This window comes from Scleropages formosus, chromosome 23 (genome assembly GCF_900964775.1).
Source record: "Scleropages formosus chromosome 23, fSclFor1.1, whole genome shotgun sequence".
Classification (NCBI taxonomy): domain Eukaryota; kingdom Metazoa; phylum Chordata; class Actinopteri; order Osteoglossiformes; family Osteoglossidae; genus Scleropages; species Scleropages formosus.
The window spans coordinates 19,909,857-19,927,673 of NC_041828.1; the positions used below are offsets into that span (position 1 = coordinate 19,909,857).

The 17,817-nt window shown below is 44.4% G+C and overlaps 1 protein-coding gene across 3 annotated transcripts; it reads right to left on the reverse strand.

The window, feature by feature from the left end:
• Positions 1–355: 355 nt before the first annotated feature.
• LOC108942475 (uncharacterized) lies at positions 356–8,247 on the reverse strand. 3 transcript variants are annotated; one of them, XM_018765875.1, is made up of 3 exons: positions 7,599–8,247; positions 2,704–3,337; positions 2,416–2,626 (listed from the first exon to the last, which is right to left on the reverse strand). In XM_018765875.1, exons 2-3 carry the CDS (start codon positions 3,311–3,313, stop codon positions 2,481–2,483), a joined length of 756 nt encoding a protein of 251 aa, XP_018621391.1. In that variant the 5' UTR covers positions 3,314–3,337; positions 7,599–8,247; the 3' UTR covers positions 2,416–2,480. The 3 variants fall into 3 exon arrangements, with proteins under 3 accessions (XP_018621390.1, XP_018621389.1, XP_018621391.1); XM_018765874.2 differs by having other exon boundaries at positions 356–3,337; positions 8,142–8,247; XM_018765873.2 differs by having other exon boundaries at positions 356–3,337.
• Between the last annotated feature and the right edge of the window lie 9,570 nt (positions 8,248–17,817).

Sequence of the window (17,817 nt, forward strand, 5' to 3'; positions counted from 1 at the left end):
GATGAATACATAGAGGCAAATAAAATCAAGAAAACAATGAATTATAATTAAAAATGTTATTTTTTAAACTATTATTAGTTTAAGGCTAGACTGTGATGTTACTGATTAAAACTATAAACAACTATTACATCATAGCATACGTAAATGCTCCATTCTAACTGATGGCATTTCTTTAAAATAATTTGAGAATCTACTGTAAGTCAATATACAATGTTAAGTCTAAGCCAATAATAAGTGACACTGTATTCCAAAATCATTGGTACAGTTAGTGGACTTCCCACTTTGAATAAATTGCTTATTTTTGGCAAGCAAGGAAATTTTAATTACTTTTTAAAGGCAAAAAAATTTGGAGCTGGGCAATTTCCTCCAAACAGAAATCTAAACTGGTACCGGCACTAGGGTCAAAACAGGTCAAAACAGATTTGGATGTTTGTAACATTCCTTGTTGGTCATCAGACTGACCAATTTCTGTCAAGTTTGGTATGTGAACATCAGGCATTTAGTTTCCTCCAGCTTGTCCAGCAGAGGATCACTGTGGTATGAGGATGAGCAGGCAGCCCAAACCTTCCTTTCCCCACCAACAGCCTCCAGCTCCTGCTGGGGGACCCCTGGCATTCTGCCTCCTAGCCTCCTCTCACTGGGACACGCCTGTACACCTTGAGCAGGAGCCATGACATTCCCAACTCACCTCAGACGCCTCCTTTCGATGTGGAGGAGTAGCGATTCCGAGGCCCTTCAAGATCGCCAAGCTCCTCAGCTCAATGTGCAGAGAGCACAGCAATCCAGGAGAAACCTCATTTGGACCTCCTGTATCCACAGTCCCATTCTCTGTCATCCTCAAAGCTCATGATCCTAGGTGAGGATGAGGGATGTGGAGTGCACCAGCTTCTGCTTCACCACCACACGTTAGTACAGTGACCACAAAACTGCTGATGCAGTACCGATCCGTCTCTCAATCTCCTGTTCTTCCATCACGCATGAAAAAGACCTCAAGATAGCTCCTCTGCTAGAGACAGACAGTCTGCTCTCACCTGAAGAAAACATTTTTCGGGAAGGACTATACCCTCAGACTTAAAGGTGCTGCTTTTCACATCAGCTGCTTCACTCTCAGAAGCAAATGGCTTGTATGACAGCGGACATTACATTAGGATGAGACCGAGAGGATACTGGCAGACACACCACCCCAAGCTGCCTCCCATCCAGACACGCCCGAGAACCTCAACTGCATCTTCATATCCTGTCCATGAAAATCACAAACAGGGTGGAGACAGAACACAACTTTGATTGAACAGATTCAGCTTAACACTGAATACGGACACAATTCATCCTGGACTCAGACAGGGACCTGATGGCACACATCAGTGGTCCTGGATCCCAATATTCCTGCAGTACTTCCTGTAGCACATGCTGAGGGAACACGGTCAGATGGTTTTTCCAAGTCCATAAAGCACAGGTAGGCTGAATTAGTGTATTCCCATGCTCCCTGAAATAGCTGTGGCAAGGATAAGCAGCATGGCAATACATTAATGTGGTGTACAGGTATTGGTCCCTATATTTAAGAAAGGGGACTGGTGGATGTGCTCCAACAACAACGGATCATACTCGTCATTCTCCCTGGTGAAGAGCATGTACTGGACAGGAATCGCCGTCTGGCAGCTGAGACTCACAGATTCAAAGAAACAATGCATCTTTTGTCCTGGTCGTGGAACAGGGGGCACGCTCTTCTCCTTGGCACATATAAGCAAGTGTACTACTTATTTTCACAACTTGAAATATCACATTTTCTGAACTAGAAAATGTAATCATTTTGTTACAACTATACTAAAAATGAAATTTAACAGAATATATTATTTCAGGCGGCACAATTGTTTGAAGACAATAAAATGAAGGACAATAATAGAAACAACCTCAATACTGTATAATCTTCATATTTTGAACTGCACTACCAACTGTGGTTCACTCCTCATTGAGTTCAGCTGTTCTTGAATAGCCTTTTAAATATTTCAAAATATAAAAATTAATAGCTAGCGCTAGAAAACACTGACATTCCCAAGATCATTGAACATTTGCTGGGAAAATTAAGTGATTTTAAAAAAAAAAAAAAAAAAAAGAAAAGAAAGCATGAACATTAATAGTGTTGCAAAAAATTTTCATAATCAAATGAAAGACTGGAAGTCGTTTACTCGGCACATTGTCTCTAAGAGCAGCCTTAGAAAGTAGAAATAAAAATGGGTTAATTGATAAACTACAGGAACATGGTAAAGGCAGGAGGAAAAGAAGACACCACCTACAGTAAACTGCTCTTCTTTGCCCTTCTCCCTCTTTGAGTTTTCTCTCGATCCAAATTTCCATGCCTGCCACCTCTTCCTGAAGCCGCCATCTTGTCTGTGACACATTTCCTGTTGGCAAGCTTCTTAGCAGCTTTCCCCGTCTCACCTGCACGTCGTTCAGCAACACTTCCCGAGACACTGTTCTCATTCTTATTTTGGCTGCACACGTAGGAGGCTCCCTCTTCTTCTGGAACTGCACTGGTGCTCTGGCTGCTGGCCTGAAGCTTGGCACCACGTTTCGACTGGCTTTTCCCCATATCGTGCTTCACCAACACCTCTGCTGCTTTCTCCTGGACCTGGGAGCACAGAGACTCATCCTCCATGTTGGTGCTTTTGCGACAGAAGCGTTTTGTAGGGGGCAAACTTGTCTCACCTTGTTCAGTCTCACTCTCGAACTTCTTTGCTGATGGAAGCTGTTTGTCCTTCATTTTGGTGGAACCTGGAGGCCTTCCTCTTTTAAGGGGCAAGCCATCTACAGATGAAACCCTGGGAGATTTTACAGTGGAGGACAGTTCCTTCTTGCGCAAGTGAGCACCTTGCCTTGACTCTGCTTTCCGTGGGCGGCCTCTCCCTCTAGGCTTAGGCGGCGCTGCTACCTCCACACGTGGATAGATACGTGGTCTCCCCAGAGGCTTCCACACTCGTGGCCGTTTCGGTTTATCTTTCAACTTCTTTCGCTCTTCTTCTTCTTCTGGGGTAAGAGGAACTTTCCTGGGCCGACCTCTTCGTTTGATCACCTTGAACGGCCGCCCTCGTTTCTTAGGAGTTGCGTTGACTTGAGCAGAGGGGTCCACTGGCTTCCGTGGCCTCCCTCGCTTTCCTGGAACCTTCACTGGCTTTGGCCTTTTAGAGACGGACCCCAGCGGTCGCCCCCTCCCCCTTTTCACTGGCTGTGGGCTACCGTTCTGCAGGGCCCCCACCGACTCCTCTACCACTCCTGCTGTGATGACATGCTTCTCTTCGGACTTGATGCTGTCCTCCATCACAGGGTGATTCTTCTGAACCTCCTGCAGATACAAACAAGACAAGGAAAAATTGTGCACAAACTAGGACTGTCTCTCTAGGACAGCTTCTCAGAACTGTATTGTTAGACTGTTTTACTTGAATTCATCTCTTCATTATAAATCCGCATAATTGACAAACCCAGACATTAAATGACAACTGCAATCTCACCAAAGATGTTCTCATGACATTAACCTCACATCCACACATTGTGCTCCCCACCTTACACACTACACTGTCCTCCATTGAGCCCCTATAAACTGTCAAAATTTGTCTTCCTTACATGTTATAAATACTTCTCTCTGACTGCCTCAGTACTGGAATCCCTCCTCACCTTGCTGCATGCTTATTCTGCATTTTCTTCAGAAGTGCTAGTTTAAATTTAAATTTCTGGCACACATCACAAATAGACTATTGATGATCTTTAAGTGCACAGGCAAGAGCTACCAGACTAACTTTATGTAAAACTACATCTATGTGTGACTCCAATAGAGCTTAATGTAAAAAATTAAAAAGAAAAGTTTAACAAAGCTTTTTATTATATCTACATTTTTAGAGAAGCTATCTGACAAATGTATGTGTCTGTGATATTAAACTTATTTATTGTGAGCAGTAAAATTGAGTTTGGAGTCAGCCCTCCAGTTCCAACTATGTACATACATGGAGGAGCCAGTGTATATTATTTGTCCTATAATTATAGCTGCATAAACATGTTACTTTGTATGACTGATATTTTAAGATATTCAGTGTCGCAGAAACTTCCCTAGATGAAAGGAACAATGACACAAAGATGCAATATCAAAGGTAGCAAACCAGATAACTTCTTGGTTTTTAAAAGATACTACATGTGAATATATGGATAATGCTCAAGTCCTGCAAGCTGACCTGCACCTCAAGAATGAAATCTCTCATTTGGAGTCATGAAAATTCCTAATCAAGAAATGGTAGGGAGCAACAAGCCTTCTGACAGGGCCAAATAATGCAGAAATTTTATTAAACCTTCTATACTATTTTTGGTTCATCAGGAAGCCTTTCCAAAGTATACTTCAAGCACTACATTAAATGCTACATTAATTGTGCTGCACAATGTGACTGAAAAATGCCTCTGTTGTCTTTGTTCCATTTTAAATTCATCAAGGCTAATTCAACTCTTTAGAGCTTTTTAAATGTGAGTTTAGTTTTTACTACACTACAATTGAATTATAAAGATGTTTGCTGAGATAAGGTTATAATAACATTGGTTGGAAAAATTATGATCAATAGATTATGTACTCAAACACCGATGTATTAAGATAGATAAAAAATATATCAGCATAAAGTAATATTTTGTGTATACTGTGTTATGTTTCTTTTCCTTGGATTGTCCAAAATTCTGATAGCACCAGTGAAAAACTAAACATTAATGAGGACAGCCTTGTTTTGCTTTTATTCTTTCAAAGATGCAATATAAAGTTATTTCTGAGGCAGAACAATAGAAAATGTCCCTCCACTTAACTGTATAGAGCTATTCACTTGAAACATTAAAATGTGAACTTAGTGACACTGAAGGTTTTTTCTTTGCAAAAAACAGGTGAGTTCATCAGATTTGGCATACAGCAAAACACAAATACAGTGGAAACTCAGTTTACAAATTTAATTTGTTCCATGTATTCATTTGTCCTCTGAAATTTTCATATACTGAAACGAATTTCCCCATAAGAAATAATGTATAACAGAATAACTGGTACTATGCCCCCAAAAATATTACTAAAAAAAAATCACTTTCCTAACCAAATCACACAAAATAACCATAGTTTAACCTACCTAACACAATGTTAAATAATATAATAAATAAATCAATATAATGAATGAACAATACAATACAATAAAATGAACATTTGACTGCACTTTACTTTATGAGATCGGTGTACAACTGCCTTGCCTTCTCGCAAATGATACCTTCGGACACGCTATCACCCACTAACTGCCTCTCGTTTATCCAGATAAGCAACAACTTCTCTACATCCTTGATGGCCTGAGACCGTTGCTTTGTTAACACTGTCACTCCTTTGCTTAGGGTATGCACAATACGTACGTACACTAAAGAAAATCACAAAGAATTTCTCAAACGCATGCGCGAGAGCTTTGGATACGAGACATTCACAACGTGAGGCTACGTATACAACTGATGCTTGGCGGAGGGTATTCGTTGTCTCCCTACTCTCCCGATGCTTCCCGAAGCGTATCTACGCGTACAGGTTCAAATGCTCGGATGTTCGTGCTCGGAGGCAATCTTTTGAAAACCGAAAAAGTTTACGAATACATGTATTCATAAACAGAATCATACGTACTGAATGTTCGAATACCGAATTCGACGGCTTTGGCTGTTCGCGTACTGTTCGTATTCCGAGCCACCATTCGTATACAGAAACATTTTTTTCATATTTGCACTTCGAACTCCGAATTTTTCATAAAAAGAGACGTTCGCCAACCGAGGTTCCACTGTACTGCAGCTTTACCAGAGATATTTTAAAGATTTTAATAAGGATAGAAACTTACTGTCTTATAGTTAATGCAGATGGAGTGGTCTTTTCTTCTCTAAATTATTATTCTTTATTGAGCTGATGCCTTTGTAAAGTGACTTACAAGGCCAGCTTTCATACAGTACTAGACTACTGACAATTATGTAGAAATTGTTACAGAAAGCTATTATCACCAGAGTAAAGTACCCTCCTCAAAAGAACGACAGCAGGAGTGTGATTCAAACCAGAGACCTTCAGACTGCAAGGTAATAGCCCTGACCATCACACTATCATCATCCCTAAATATTCACATATTCAAATGTCATTAAATATAGGTAACTTTTACACTTAAAGCACAATCAGACCAATATCTGCAATATTTTATTAAAGGCTGCCGAGCTTTTCCCTTTTTAAAAAAAATTTAAGTTTCATATTCTACTCTAATTACATTTTAAAATAATGTAAATGAAAAAAAGTTATATTTCATGCAAAACAATTTTGCAAGCTTTTCATGATCTAAAACTGCTTCTAGAATTAATATGAGATGACTGAAAGCTATTGCAAAACCATAATAGTTAGAAATGTAGAAATAGAAAACATCACAGACAAATCCATTAAATAACCATGAAAATGGTGGCCGATAAAACACTGATACACACTGAATTATCAAATAATTTTATTAGATTAGCTGTAAGAAATTACATTAAAAAAGATCTCTGCTTTTGTATTTTGTGAAAATGTAAAATATTATATTTTGCAGAACAGTCTATGAACTAAGGCATCCTCTAAATAAAGAACCTTACTGCTGTCTTTAGAGAGATTGCAGTTTCCTTTAACCTTTAACAAATAATCCAGGATAACTAGAGAATTATTAAAAACAAATTGAATCAGGATACCCTTCATATTCAAAGGTACAAAGCTTAAAAACCTAACATTTAAGAACTGTAAAAATGTTTGTGTGAGGATAAAGGAATGTTTTGTGCAAATTTATACAAGTTTTTCTGTATATTTATGAAGTGATTTACAATTACAAGATGTTTTTATTCATCATTTCACAGATTGCCCACATCAAAATAATATTAACATTTGTGCTTAGCATAACTGAACAAATTTTAATTCAACCCTAAAGCATAAATGCAAGTCGGAAGTGGTTACATTACACTGAAAAATGTGTCTCTTATCAAGGCACAGACATCATTCAAAAACAGAAAAACATATTCACATTTTTAAGTTTGCAGCAACGTCAGGTATGATTCTGTTAAAACGGCAACCAGCAAACCCATGGGCCCTGAGAAAACGAGTATTGAGTTTTGACAGAATATGTAAGTTTCCGAAATGTGAAAGATGTTGTCACTGTCAGGAGTGCGGATTGTGTTGGTTACGTAACACTGTGCAGAGACACTGATGGAGGCGCGGGGCTGCAGCTTCCAGGGTTAAAAGGGGTGTAGTTGATGTGACTGCAGTTGATCCATAGGAGGTGACCATTAAAAACACTCATCACACCAAATATAGACAATATCAACAAACCCGCAGTTATATAAAGACACTGCCTGTACAGTGCGCCGCGTTCACCTTTAGTTTGTGTTAAATCAATCAATGCTCATCGTCAGCGCGCAAAGCAACGGCGTGGTGTCGCCCCATGCAAAAATGCGACAAAAACCCGTTCTTACATTATAAATAATAAAAATACACCATTCCGCCAAATTTGGCCTGGAAGAGCTCGTGCTGAATGCCGTGTGTCAGGTAACGGCCGGGTGTTACTTACGGTAAGTTGATGTAGCTTTTGATTAATGTCGTCTGAACACAACAGAAGACTTGAGTCGCTTCTTCTGCAAATGAGACAGATGCAAACCTGCAGGAGACGAGTGCGTACGGTACGAGCGGCTGGTAGATCGAGTGGCGGCAGCGGGTGCGGGGAGCACGGAGCCCGGAGCCCTGGCAGGAGGACCACGGCCAGGCTATTGTTGTGCTGCTAAGCTAACGGCAGCGGGACGGACTCCCAGTGTGATGATGAACTACCTCACACAGCACGGCATGCCTGCGGGTTCAGGAACGAGGCTCGAGCTGACAAAAATGTCGGGTGCTCGGGTTCGGAAAATTAGAGAAACACTACAGCCAAGTCCAGTGAGTGAGCGCGAAAAGCTAAATAAAAATAGAGAAACAGCGGCGCTGCACAACGGGACGGGAATCGCGGGGACGTGTCGTGGGCTTTGCTTTTTTTGCACATCCCGATGGTAGTTACGGACTTTTAAAACTGACAATGGAAAAAATAATATATTAATAGGGAAGTTTTTTAAGAAACACCTACCACAAACTTTTATTTTCTTCCAACGAGGCAAATCTACGTAAATACGAGCAACCGAAGAGTAAACTGCTCACAGACACACAGCGCCTCAGACTGTCTGAATGCAGACAGTCGCTGATCACAGAAGTCTAACGGCGCCCGGAAGTGCAAAAAGTACGAAAACGTCACTTCCGGTGCATGCCTACTTGCCATTCATAAGTGGTGAAGTGTAGAACAGGGAGGTGAAATTGCGTGTTTATTCAGATTTCGTTGTTGAAATGTAAACAATGCACTGGAAATAGGCCTATAAATAAAATGTTTTTTTTATTGATGTTGGGAGGATGACAATTGTCATATTTTCCAATTTTCACTATACAATAGATTATTTGTGCCTTATAATTTCATAATGATACACCTATCCCTCTGGTAACGGGCTTATTATGTTAAGTGGACAGAACTCTCGTTGATAAAATTAGTAAAAAAGTTACCTAAAATGAATTAAAATAGCACAATAAAATATATTTTATGCATGACAATGGTAACACTGATTTGTTATAGTGTTTGTAACAAAAATTAAATCAGATGTTTTAAAGTAAATTTTTTTTGTTGTATTAATCATCAATAACTGCTGGGCAGTGTGAGATCGCAGAGGTCCAGAGTGTATCCCAGAAGCGTAGGGTGTGAGGCATTTTAACAATTGTGACTTACAAAAGAAGTTTTCCTGTGTCTTCAAAATACATGAACACCCTGCTGTTGGAGGTGTGTTGTGTTACAAATAATTGTCTGATTTTAATCCATCTTAATTTGAGCTCAAGGCCTTTATTATGTGAGAGTACTTGTTATTTAAGTGGGACGCAGGGGTGCAGCAGGCTTGGTCGAGTCCCGCTCTCTGGTGGGTGTGGGGTTTGAGCCCTGTTTGGGGTGCCTTGCGGTGGACTAGCATCCTGTCTGGGGTGTGTCCCCTCCGCCTCCAGTCTTGTGCCCTGTGTTGCCGGGTTAGGCTCCGGCTCGTCGCGATCCCACTTGGGATAAGAGGTTTCAGTCAGTGTGTGTGTGTGTGTGTTAATAGATGCATGTTTATTATTTACAGTATGTCTAAAAGTTAACATTAAGGGTAAATATACTGTATATTATACATGAGGGATTCTTGAGCATTAGTACAAATGAGGAAAGTTAATTTGACAATTTCCACACTAATAACACTAATATGAAGCGATAAATAAAGAACATTAAAAGAAACATGGCTTAAATATAACCTCAAAATTATTTGAACCTTAGATTTTTTTTCCTTTTTCAAAAAACAGAAAGGAAGAAGATAAAAACTGTATCACCTCAGTTTCTCGATGGATCCGACACAGTCTCACTGCTGATGACTTTGTTTCTCAGAGACAAAGTCATCGCAATCATGGACAAGATCTCGGCACCACCGTGCCCTGTTCACGCTGGACATCCTTGCAAAGACGTGCTTTCAGAATTCAAGCCACTCTCAGAATCTGAAGTCTCCGACCCCCTGATTTCACACAGACCCACCACCTGCTCGCTATATCCAATCCCATCTTCACTCCTACAGACCATCTCCCCACAACTCTCCACCTTCATCGCTATTATTATCAACTCCTCGCTCTCCTCTGGCTGCTTCCCATTTGCCTTCAAAACTGTTCTCATTACACCTCTGGTAAAGAGACCCTCTCTGGATCCTAACTTGGTACAAAACTACAGGCCAGTCTCCCTTCTCTCCTTTCTATCTAAAACTCTTGAATGAGCAGCCTGTGATCAGCTATCTGAATTCCTCACCCAGAACCATCTCCTTGATGGATATCAGTCTGGATTCAAAGATGGTCACTCCATGGAGATGGCGCTCCTGGCAGTATCTGATGCTCTCCGGTCGGCTAGAGCAGGTTCCCTCTTCTCGGTCCTTATCCTCCTCGACCTGTCTGCAGCATTCAACACTGTCAATCATCAGATTCTACTCTCCTTTCTTAGTGAGCTTGGGATCAAAGGAACAGCACTAAGATGGTTTGAGTCCTACCTATCTGACAGATCCTATCAAGTGGTCTGGCAGGGCTCCCGTTCTTCTCCTCTGCCTCTCTCAACTGGTGTCCCGTAGGGCTTGGTACTGGGTCCTCTACTCTTCTCGATCTACACCTCCTCCCTCAGCCCTGTCATTGCCTGCCATGGATTCAAATACCACTGCTACGCTGATGATACCCAGCTCTTCCTCTCCTTTCCATCTGGAGCATCAGACATTTCCGTGCACATCGCTGCCTGCCTGTCAGAGATTTCTGCATGGATGTCTGATCACCACCTACAATTCAACTTCTCCAAAACAGAGATTCTACACCTCCCAACTGGCCCGTTTCCTTGTCATGATCTCTCTATCAAACTGGACAACTTACTTATTTTGCCTACCTCCTCAGCTAAGAGTCTGGCAGTGATGATAGACTTGAGTCAAGCTTTCTCTCAGCACATTGAAGTCACAACCTGGGCCTGCAGATACATCCTGCATAACATCCACAGGATTCCTCCTTACCTCACAACAGACTCTGCGCAACTACTTGTTCAGACCATGGTGACATCCCGTCTGGACTACTGCAACTCTCTTGTCTGGCCTTCCTGCTACTGCTATCATACCTCTACAGCTGTTAGAGAACACTGCTGTTCAAGTTGTGCTTGAGTTATCCATTGTGGTGGAACGACCTCCCCATCTCATTCATCCATCCATCCATCTTCCTCCGCTTATCTGGGGCCGGGTCGCGGGGGCAGCAGTCCAAGCAGAGTCCTCCAGACTTCCCTCTCCCTGCACACCTCCTCCAGTTCCTCTGGAGAAACCCCAAGGCGTTCCCAGGCCAGCTGGGAGACATAGTCTCTCCAACATGTCCTGGGTCTCTCCCAAGGTCTCCTCCCAGTGGGACATGCCCGGAACACCTCACCAGGGAGGCATCCAGGAGGCATCCGGAACAGATGCCCAAGCCACCTCAACTGGCTCCTCTCGATGCGAGGAGCAGCGGCTCTACTCCGAACTCCTCCCGGGTGACTCACCCTATCCCTAAGGGTGCGCCCAGCCACTCTGCGGAGGAAACTCATTTCTGCCGCTTGTATCCGCGATCTCATTCTTTCGGTCATGATCCAGAGTTCATGACCATAGGTGAGGGTAGAAACGTAGATCGACCGGTAAATTGAGAGCTTTGCCTTACGACTCAGCTTCTTCTTCACCACAACAGACCGGTACAATGACCGCATTACTGTGGACGCCGCACCGATCCGTCCGTCAACCTGCCGCTCCATTTTTCCCTCACTCGTGAACAAGACCCCGAGATACTTAAACTCCTCCACTTGAGGGAGCAACTCCCCCCTAACCCAGAGGGGGCAATCCACCTTTTTCCGACTGAGAACCATGGCCTCGGATTTGGAGGTGCTGATTCTCATCCCCGCCGCTTCGCACTCGGCTGCAAACCCCTCCAGTGCACACTGTAAGTCTTGATTCGATGAAGCCAACAGGACCACATCGTCCGCAAAAAGCAGAGACGAGATCCTGCGGCCACCAAAACAGACACCCTCCGTTCTCTGGCTGCGCCTAGAAATTCTGTCCATGAAGATAAAGAACAGAATCGGTGACAAAGGGCAGCCCTGGCGGAGTCCAACATGCACCGGGAACAGATCTGACTTACTGCCGGCAATGCGAACCAAGCTCCTGCTCCTGTCATACAGGGAACGAACAGCCCGTAGCAGCGAGCCCTGAACTCCATAATCCCGAAGTACCTCCCACAGGATGCCACGAGGGACACGGTCGAATGCCTTCTCCAGGTCCACAAAACACATATGGACTGGTTGGGCAAACTCCCATGAACCCTCCAACACCCTAGTGAGGGTATAGAGCTGGTCCAGTGTTCCACGGCCAGGGCGAAAACTGCATTGCTCCTCCTGAATCCGAGGTTCGACTATCGGTCAGATTCTCCTCTCCAATACCCCGGCATAGACTTTCCCAGGGAGGCTGAGGAGTGTGATCCCCCTATAGCTGGAACACAATCTCCGGTCCCCCTTCTTAAAAAGAGAGACCACCACCCCGGTCTGCCTGTCCAGAGGCACCGTTCCCGAGCTCCACGCAATACTGCAGAGGTGTGTCAGCCAAGACAGCCCCACAACATCCAGAGACTTGAGAAACTCGGGGCGGATCTCATCCACCCCTGGAGCCTTGCCACCGAGGAGTTTTTTGACTACCTCAGCAACTTCAGCCAGGGTAATGGACGAGTCCCCCTCCGAGTCCTCGGCCTCGGCTTCCTCTACGGAAGGCGTGTCGGAGGGATTGAGGAGATCCTCAAAGTACTCCTTCCACCGCCCGAGGACATCCTCAGTTGAGGTCAGCAGCGCACCCCTTCCACTGTAAACAGTGTTGGCGGAACACCGCTTCCCCCTTCTGAGTCGCCGGACGGTTTGCCAGAATCTCTTTGAGGCCAACCGAAAGTCTTCCTCCATGGCCTCACCGAACTCCTCCCAGGCCCGAGTTTTTGCCGCGGCGACTGCCAAAGCCGCGTTCCATCTGGCCCGCCGGTACCCGTCAGCTGCTTCAGGAGTCCCATGAGCCAGCCAGGCCCGATAGAACTCCTTCTTCAGCTTGACGGCATCCCTTACCTCCGGTGTCCACCACCGTATTTGGGGATTGCTGTCACGACAGGCGCCGGAGACTTTGTGACTGCAGCTCCAAACCACTGCCCCGACAATGGAGGTGTGGAACATGGTCCATTCGGACTCATTGTCCCCAGTCTCCCTCGGGACCTGGTTGAAGCTCTGTTGGAGGTAGGAGTTGAAGACCTCTCTGACAGGGGCCTCCGCCAAACGTTCCCAACAGACCCTCACTATGCGTTTGGGCCTGCCAGGTCTGTCCAGCTTTTTCCTCTGCCATCGAATCCAACTCACCACCAGGTGGTGATCAGTTGACAGCTCAGCCTCTCTCTTCACCCGAGTGTCCAAGACATATGGCCGAAGATCAGAAGAAACGACTACAAAGTCGATCATCGACCTCCGACCTAGGGTGTCCTGGTGCCAAGCGCACTGATGGACACCCTTATGCATGAACATGGTGTTTGTTATGGACAAACCGTGACTAGCACAGAAATCCAATAACAACTCACCACTCGGGTTCAGATCAGGAAGGCCGTTCCTCCCAATCATGCCCCTCCAGGTGTCACTGTCGCTGCCCACGTGGGCGTTAAAGTCCCCCAGTAGAACGACACAGTCCCCAGTGGGAGCGCTTTCCAGCACGCCCCCCAGGGACTCTAAAAAGGCCGGGTACTCTGCACTGCCGCTAGGCGCATAAGCACAAGCAACAATGAGAGACCGTTCCCTGACCCGAAGGCACAGGGAGACGACCCTCTCATTCACCAGGGTAGACTCCAACACATGGCGGCTGAACTGGGGGGCTATTAACAAGCCTACACCGGCCCGCCGTCTCTCACCCTGGGCAACGCCAGAATAGTGGAGAGTCCACCCCTGGTCGAGAAGAGTGGTTCCAGAACCCAAGCTGTGAGTAGAAGTGAGCCCGACTATATCTAGACGGTATCTTTCAACCTCCCGCACCAGCTCAGGCTCCTTCCCCGCCAGTGAGGTGACATTCCAAGTCCCAAAAACCAGAGTTGGCGCCCGAGGTTTGGGTCGGCCAGGCACTCGGCCCCGACCACCGCCCAAATCACAACGCACCGGCCCCTTACGGTCTCTCCAGCAGGTGGTGAGCCCACCGAAGAACCATGAGCCATTTCATTCAGAACTGCTGAATCTTTGTTCACGTTTAAAAAGAGACTTAAAACTCATCTCTTCCAAACTCATTTCACCCATCATCTGTCAAATTCATATCTTGCTCAAATCAGTCCTTTACTGAGCCACTCCCGCAATATAACATAAATGTTTATATTGTAATGTCCCCCCTGTGGAGCTATTAGAAACAGATTCTTTATTAATTGCATACATATCCTCTTTTTTTTTTCTCTACAGATCAGAACGGATCACCAGCCCAGCCAAGGGTGTCTGGCTCCACACACTGTCTCGCTCGACAGGAATAAATTTCTCCATTCAACATTTCTGATAATTAAAATCTTTATTCAATAAATAAATTAATCCTAAAAACTGCCATGCAAACAATAAAATTTAAAATGAAATAATAAAATCAGTAAGACCAACTAATATAAAGACCTCATTGCAGAACCTTTAAAACACTAAAAGACATACCCCAAGTCTTAAAACCATACTTAATAAATTATTAAAGGAAAACTTACCCGGTAACATTTACCACTCAAGATGGGCGGTCCCCTGGACTGTTCCCAGGGTGTTACCATACACCTTACCTGTTTTTGGGTGATTCCCTTTTTGCAACATGTCTCTCCTATTGTTGTTTTAGTGGAGTAGGTGAATGATAAAGTACATATACAGAGTTAAAACACAACATGCACCACACAACAAAACTAAATCTACACTACACTAAACTAAAGTCAATAGATAAATAACAATAAATAAATAAATAAAAAAATAAATAAATAAATACAAACCCACCCCACACATTTATAGGTGACTACTTAAAAGTGCAAAATAAGTAAAATGTGCCATAAAAATTAGAAACCCTACACCTAACATAAAACATATAACACACCACAAACGCAACACTTACATTCACCAAAAATAGGGGTTACGGTGTTTTGTTAGCACAAAAGGACGTGTGTTACTTACCCCAGGATGGAGGATCTGTCACAGACCTGTGGGGTCACAGCCAAAAGAGGCCTTTCCACCTCTCTTTGGCTTCTGAGTAACCCAACTAAGTAACATCTTTCTCCTTCCTAAACGTTAGGTCGGCCCAGATTTTATGATACACACCCTGGACACCCAAGTCTACCCCTGTCTGGACCAGCTGGGTTTTTCCATTCCAAAGCATTTGCTTGGACACACTGATCACCAGCCACGTCCGGGCAGCTGCTGCCTTCTGAACACCAGGGTCCCATCCCCCCAAGACTTTGTTGTACGTCAGTACCATCTGCGGATCGATCTTCCTGCACAGGCGAGTCACCAAACGCCAAACTTCCCGCACCTGCCTGCAGTCCCAAAAAGCATGTGCGAGAGTTTCACTCTCACCACACTGGAGTCGCGGGCAGAGTCGGTGCCTGGTCAATTTGTACCTGTACAGGACTACTTTGACTGGCAACTTACTCTGTAGACAACGCCAGTTCAAATCTTGTGGATGGTGGTCAAGCTCCTTTGGCTGAATCCTGGCCCAAGTGCCCTCCTCGAGCCCCAAAAGAATTTGAGTTCCTCTCCTCTTCACTAAGGCCCTGTGCTTAAGGAGGGTCTCTGCCTCGACCCCAGCCGCCGTGGTCTTACTCCACTTTACAGCGTGGCTGTAATGAGCAGGCCGTGTCTTGGCATTCGGCCCGGTGTTGGACCAGAACTTCACCAACTGGCGCATCGGAAGGGCCAAACAAAGATGCACAAAGTACTGGTGGGGATGCTCGATCGGAGCTGTCAGTCGGTTACATAACTAGGAGAGGAAGAGACAATCCAGTTTAAGAGGAATGTCAGACACATCCCTCCCTCCCTCCTCCTTTGGAAGGTACATCACCTTCCTCCTCAGGTACTCGTACCTGCCCCCCCAGACGAGATCGAAAATGTCCTTTGTGAGGCCTCTCCGCATTGTGCGGGGCAAGAGGAACACCTGCGCAAGGTAGAGCAACGTGGGGAGGATGTCCACCTTCAGCACCAATGTTTTCCCTATTAAAGAGAGGGACCTTGTCTTCCACAAACCCATTTTCTGTCTGGCTTTGGTCAAACGTTCTTCCCAATTAGCCCTGACGGCACCTTCCGTAAGAAAGTTGACCCACAACACTTTGAGAGGACCCTCGCATTGGGAAAAACCACCGATGCAGTTTCCTCTATGTTTCCAGCTGCCAAAGAACTTGACAAAAGACTTGCCGAGGTTCAGCGCTGAGCCTGAGGCATGCCTGAACCAGGCCGAGTGCCCGACCGAGTGAGCGGTCCGCGTACTGGGTCTCTTACAGTAGCCTTAACAGAAATGCACAAACAGTATAGGTCCTTCGTGAACAGCGGAGAGTCCCCCTAAGTCACTTCCAGCCCCTCTGCCGCGCCCAACGGTTAAGGGGCCACCCCTAGAACTCCCCAGAATTCTTCTCCTGACGAACTGTACGTAAACAATAAAACAACCAATCATAACAGCACACCAAACTATGCACAGACATGAACACTAATAACAAGTATTTACACGGAGCTAAGCTCCCCACGGCGTCATTAGAATATGTCTCAAAAAAAAAATTACTACTAGATTAGGAATTGGCTCTGTTCTGGTTCAAGTTTTATGCAGCTGCTTGTGTGATGAACATCGGTGAAGGAAACAAACTTACTGTACGTAAGAATCACACATCTGCATCTATGTCTCCCTTGCTCCTAATGTAATGAACAAACTGCATTTTCTATGAGATGTACGTGACTTTGGAGAAAAGCGTCTGCTGAATGAATAATTGTAAATGTAAACGTAAGTTGTTCTTTCACACACCACCGCAACGTGGAGCTGTTTAGTCGTCCATTCATCCCTCCTACCACCGCCCTCAGCGCTCTATGCTCCTGTGCCGTTCGGCCGCATAGTGCAGCTGTATTGTTTCCATGTTTTGTGTTCTTTTCATATTCACGTTTTTCAGCCGCAGCCCCCGGGAACCTCGATAACATCACACCGGTCATGATGTGAAACTGACATCGTCTAAATGCACTAGAGGTGCACCGGAAAGACGGCCGTTAAACTCTCTGATGTTAAAAACGTACAGTCAAGACTTAAGGCGATGCAGACTGTGTTAAGCCTTAGGACACCAGTAAGCCCACAGTAGAGTATGTAGGTGTGTTATTTATTATTATTTCTCCCTCTTAGCTGGCGATTTTCCCCAAAAAAGTCTTAAGCTGCAGCAAGAACATTCCTGTTAGAAAAGTTCTTTTGACTAAGTGAATTAATATAATGTGTTTATAACATGTTTGTAGTAAAATTATAGAATTATATAATCTACTTTTTGGATTAAGATATAGATTTCATGACTGAGATTTAAAGATTGCTGTGGATGGTTAAGGGGCTAGCATGAGGAGGGAGGATGAAGGAAGGATGAAAGTTCTTTTTTTCTGAAAAGGAAGCATGCTCTTCCTTGAGCTGTACCTGTCATTCTTTTCCTAATACACCTGTTGGAAAATATGATCCCTCTCCATCCAGTTCCAGCATTGCAATAAACCAACCTCCACCCTGTGGAACCCTGCATTAATTAGCCCTACTTACAGTGGGGTACTTGGGAATGCGAACCACTGCTCCACCTGCTGCCCCCAGATTTAGAAGGTAGAAAGTCCTTATTCAATATGCTCTCATTTGATGAATTAGTTGCTACAGCTCTTCTATTAGGGCTGACATTTGTATGGGCAAACTAGGCCTGTCCTGTATTAGCAGAGAAATTAAGTGATTGACACTGAACACATCTCTCCACGACCTCAACAATGTAAGCATACACTCACTTTTAACATATATTAAAGAGGTACCTTTCTGTAAGCTGTCTGGCAGATATAATTTAGTTTGATTTAGGGTTATTTACGTTTGTGTTCATGTGCAAGTCTACACAGTATTACAATGACATTAAGGCAAACACTTCATTTCAGGGTGCCACTGCATAATTGTATTTTT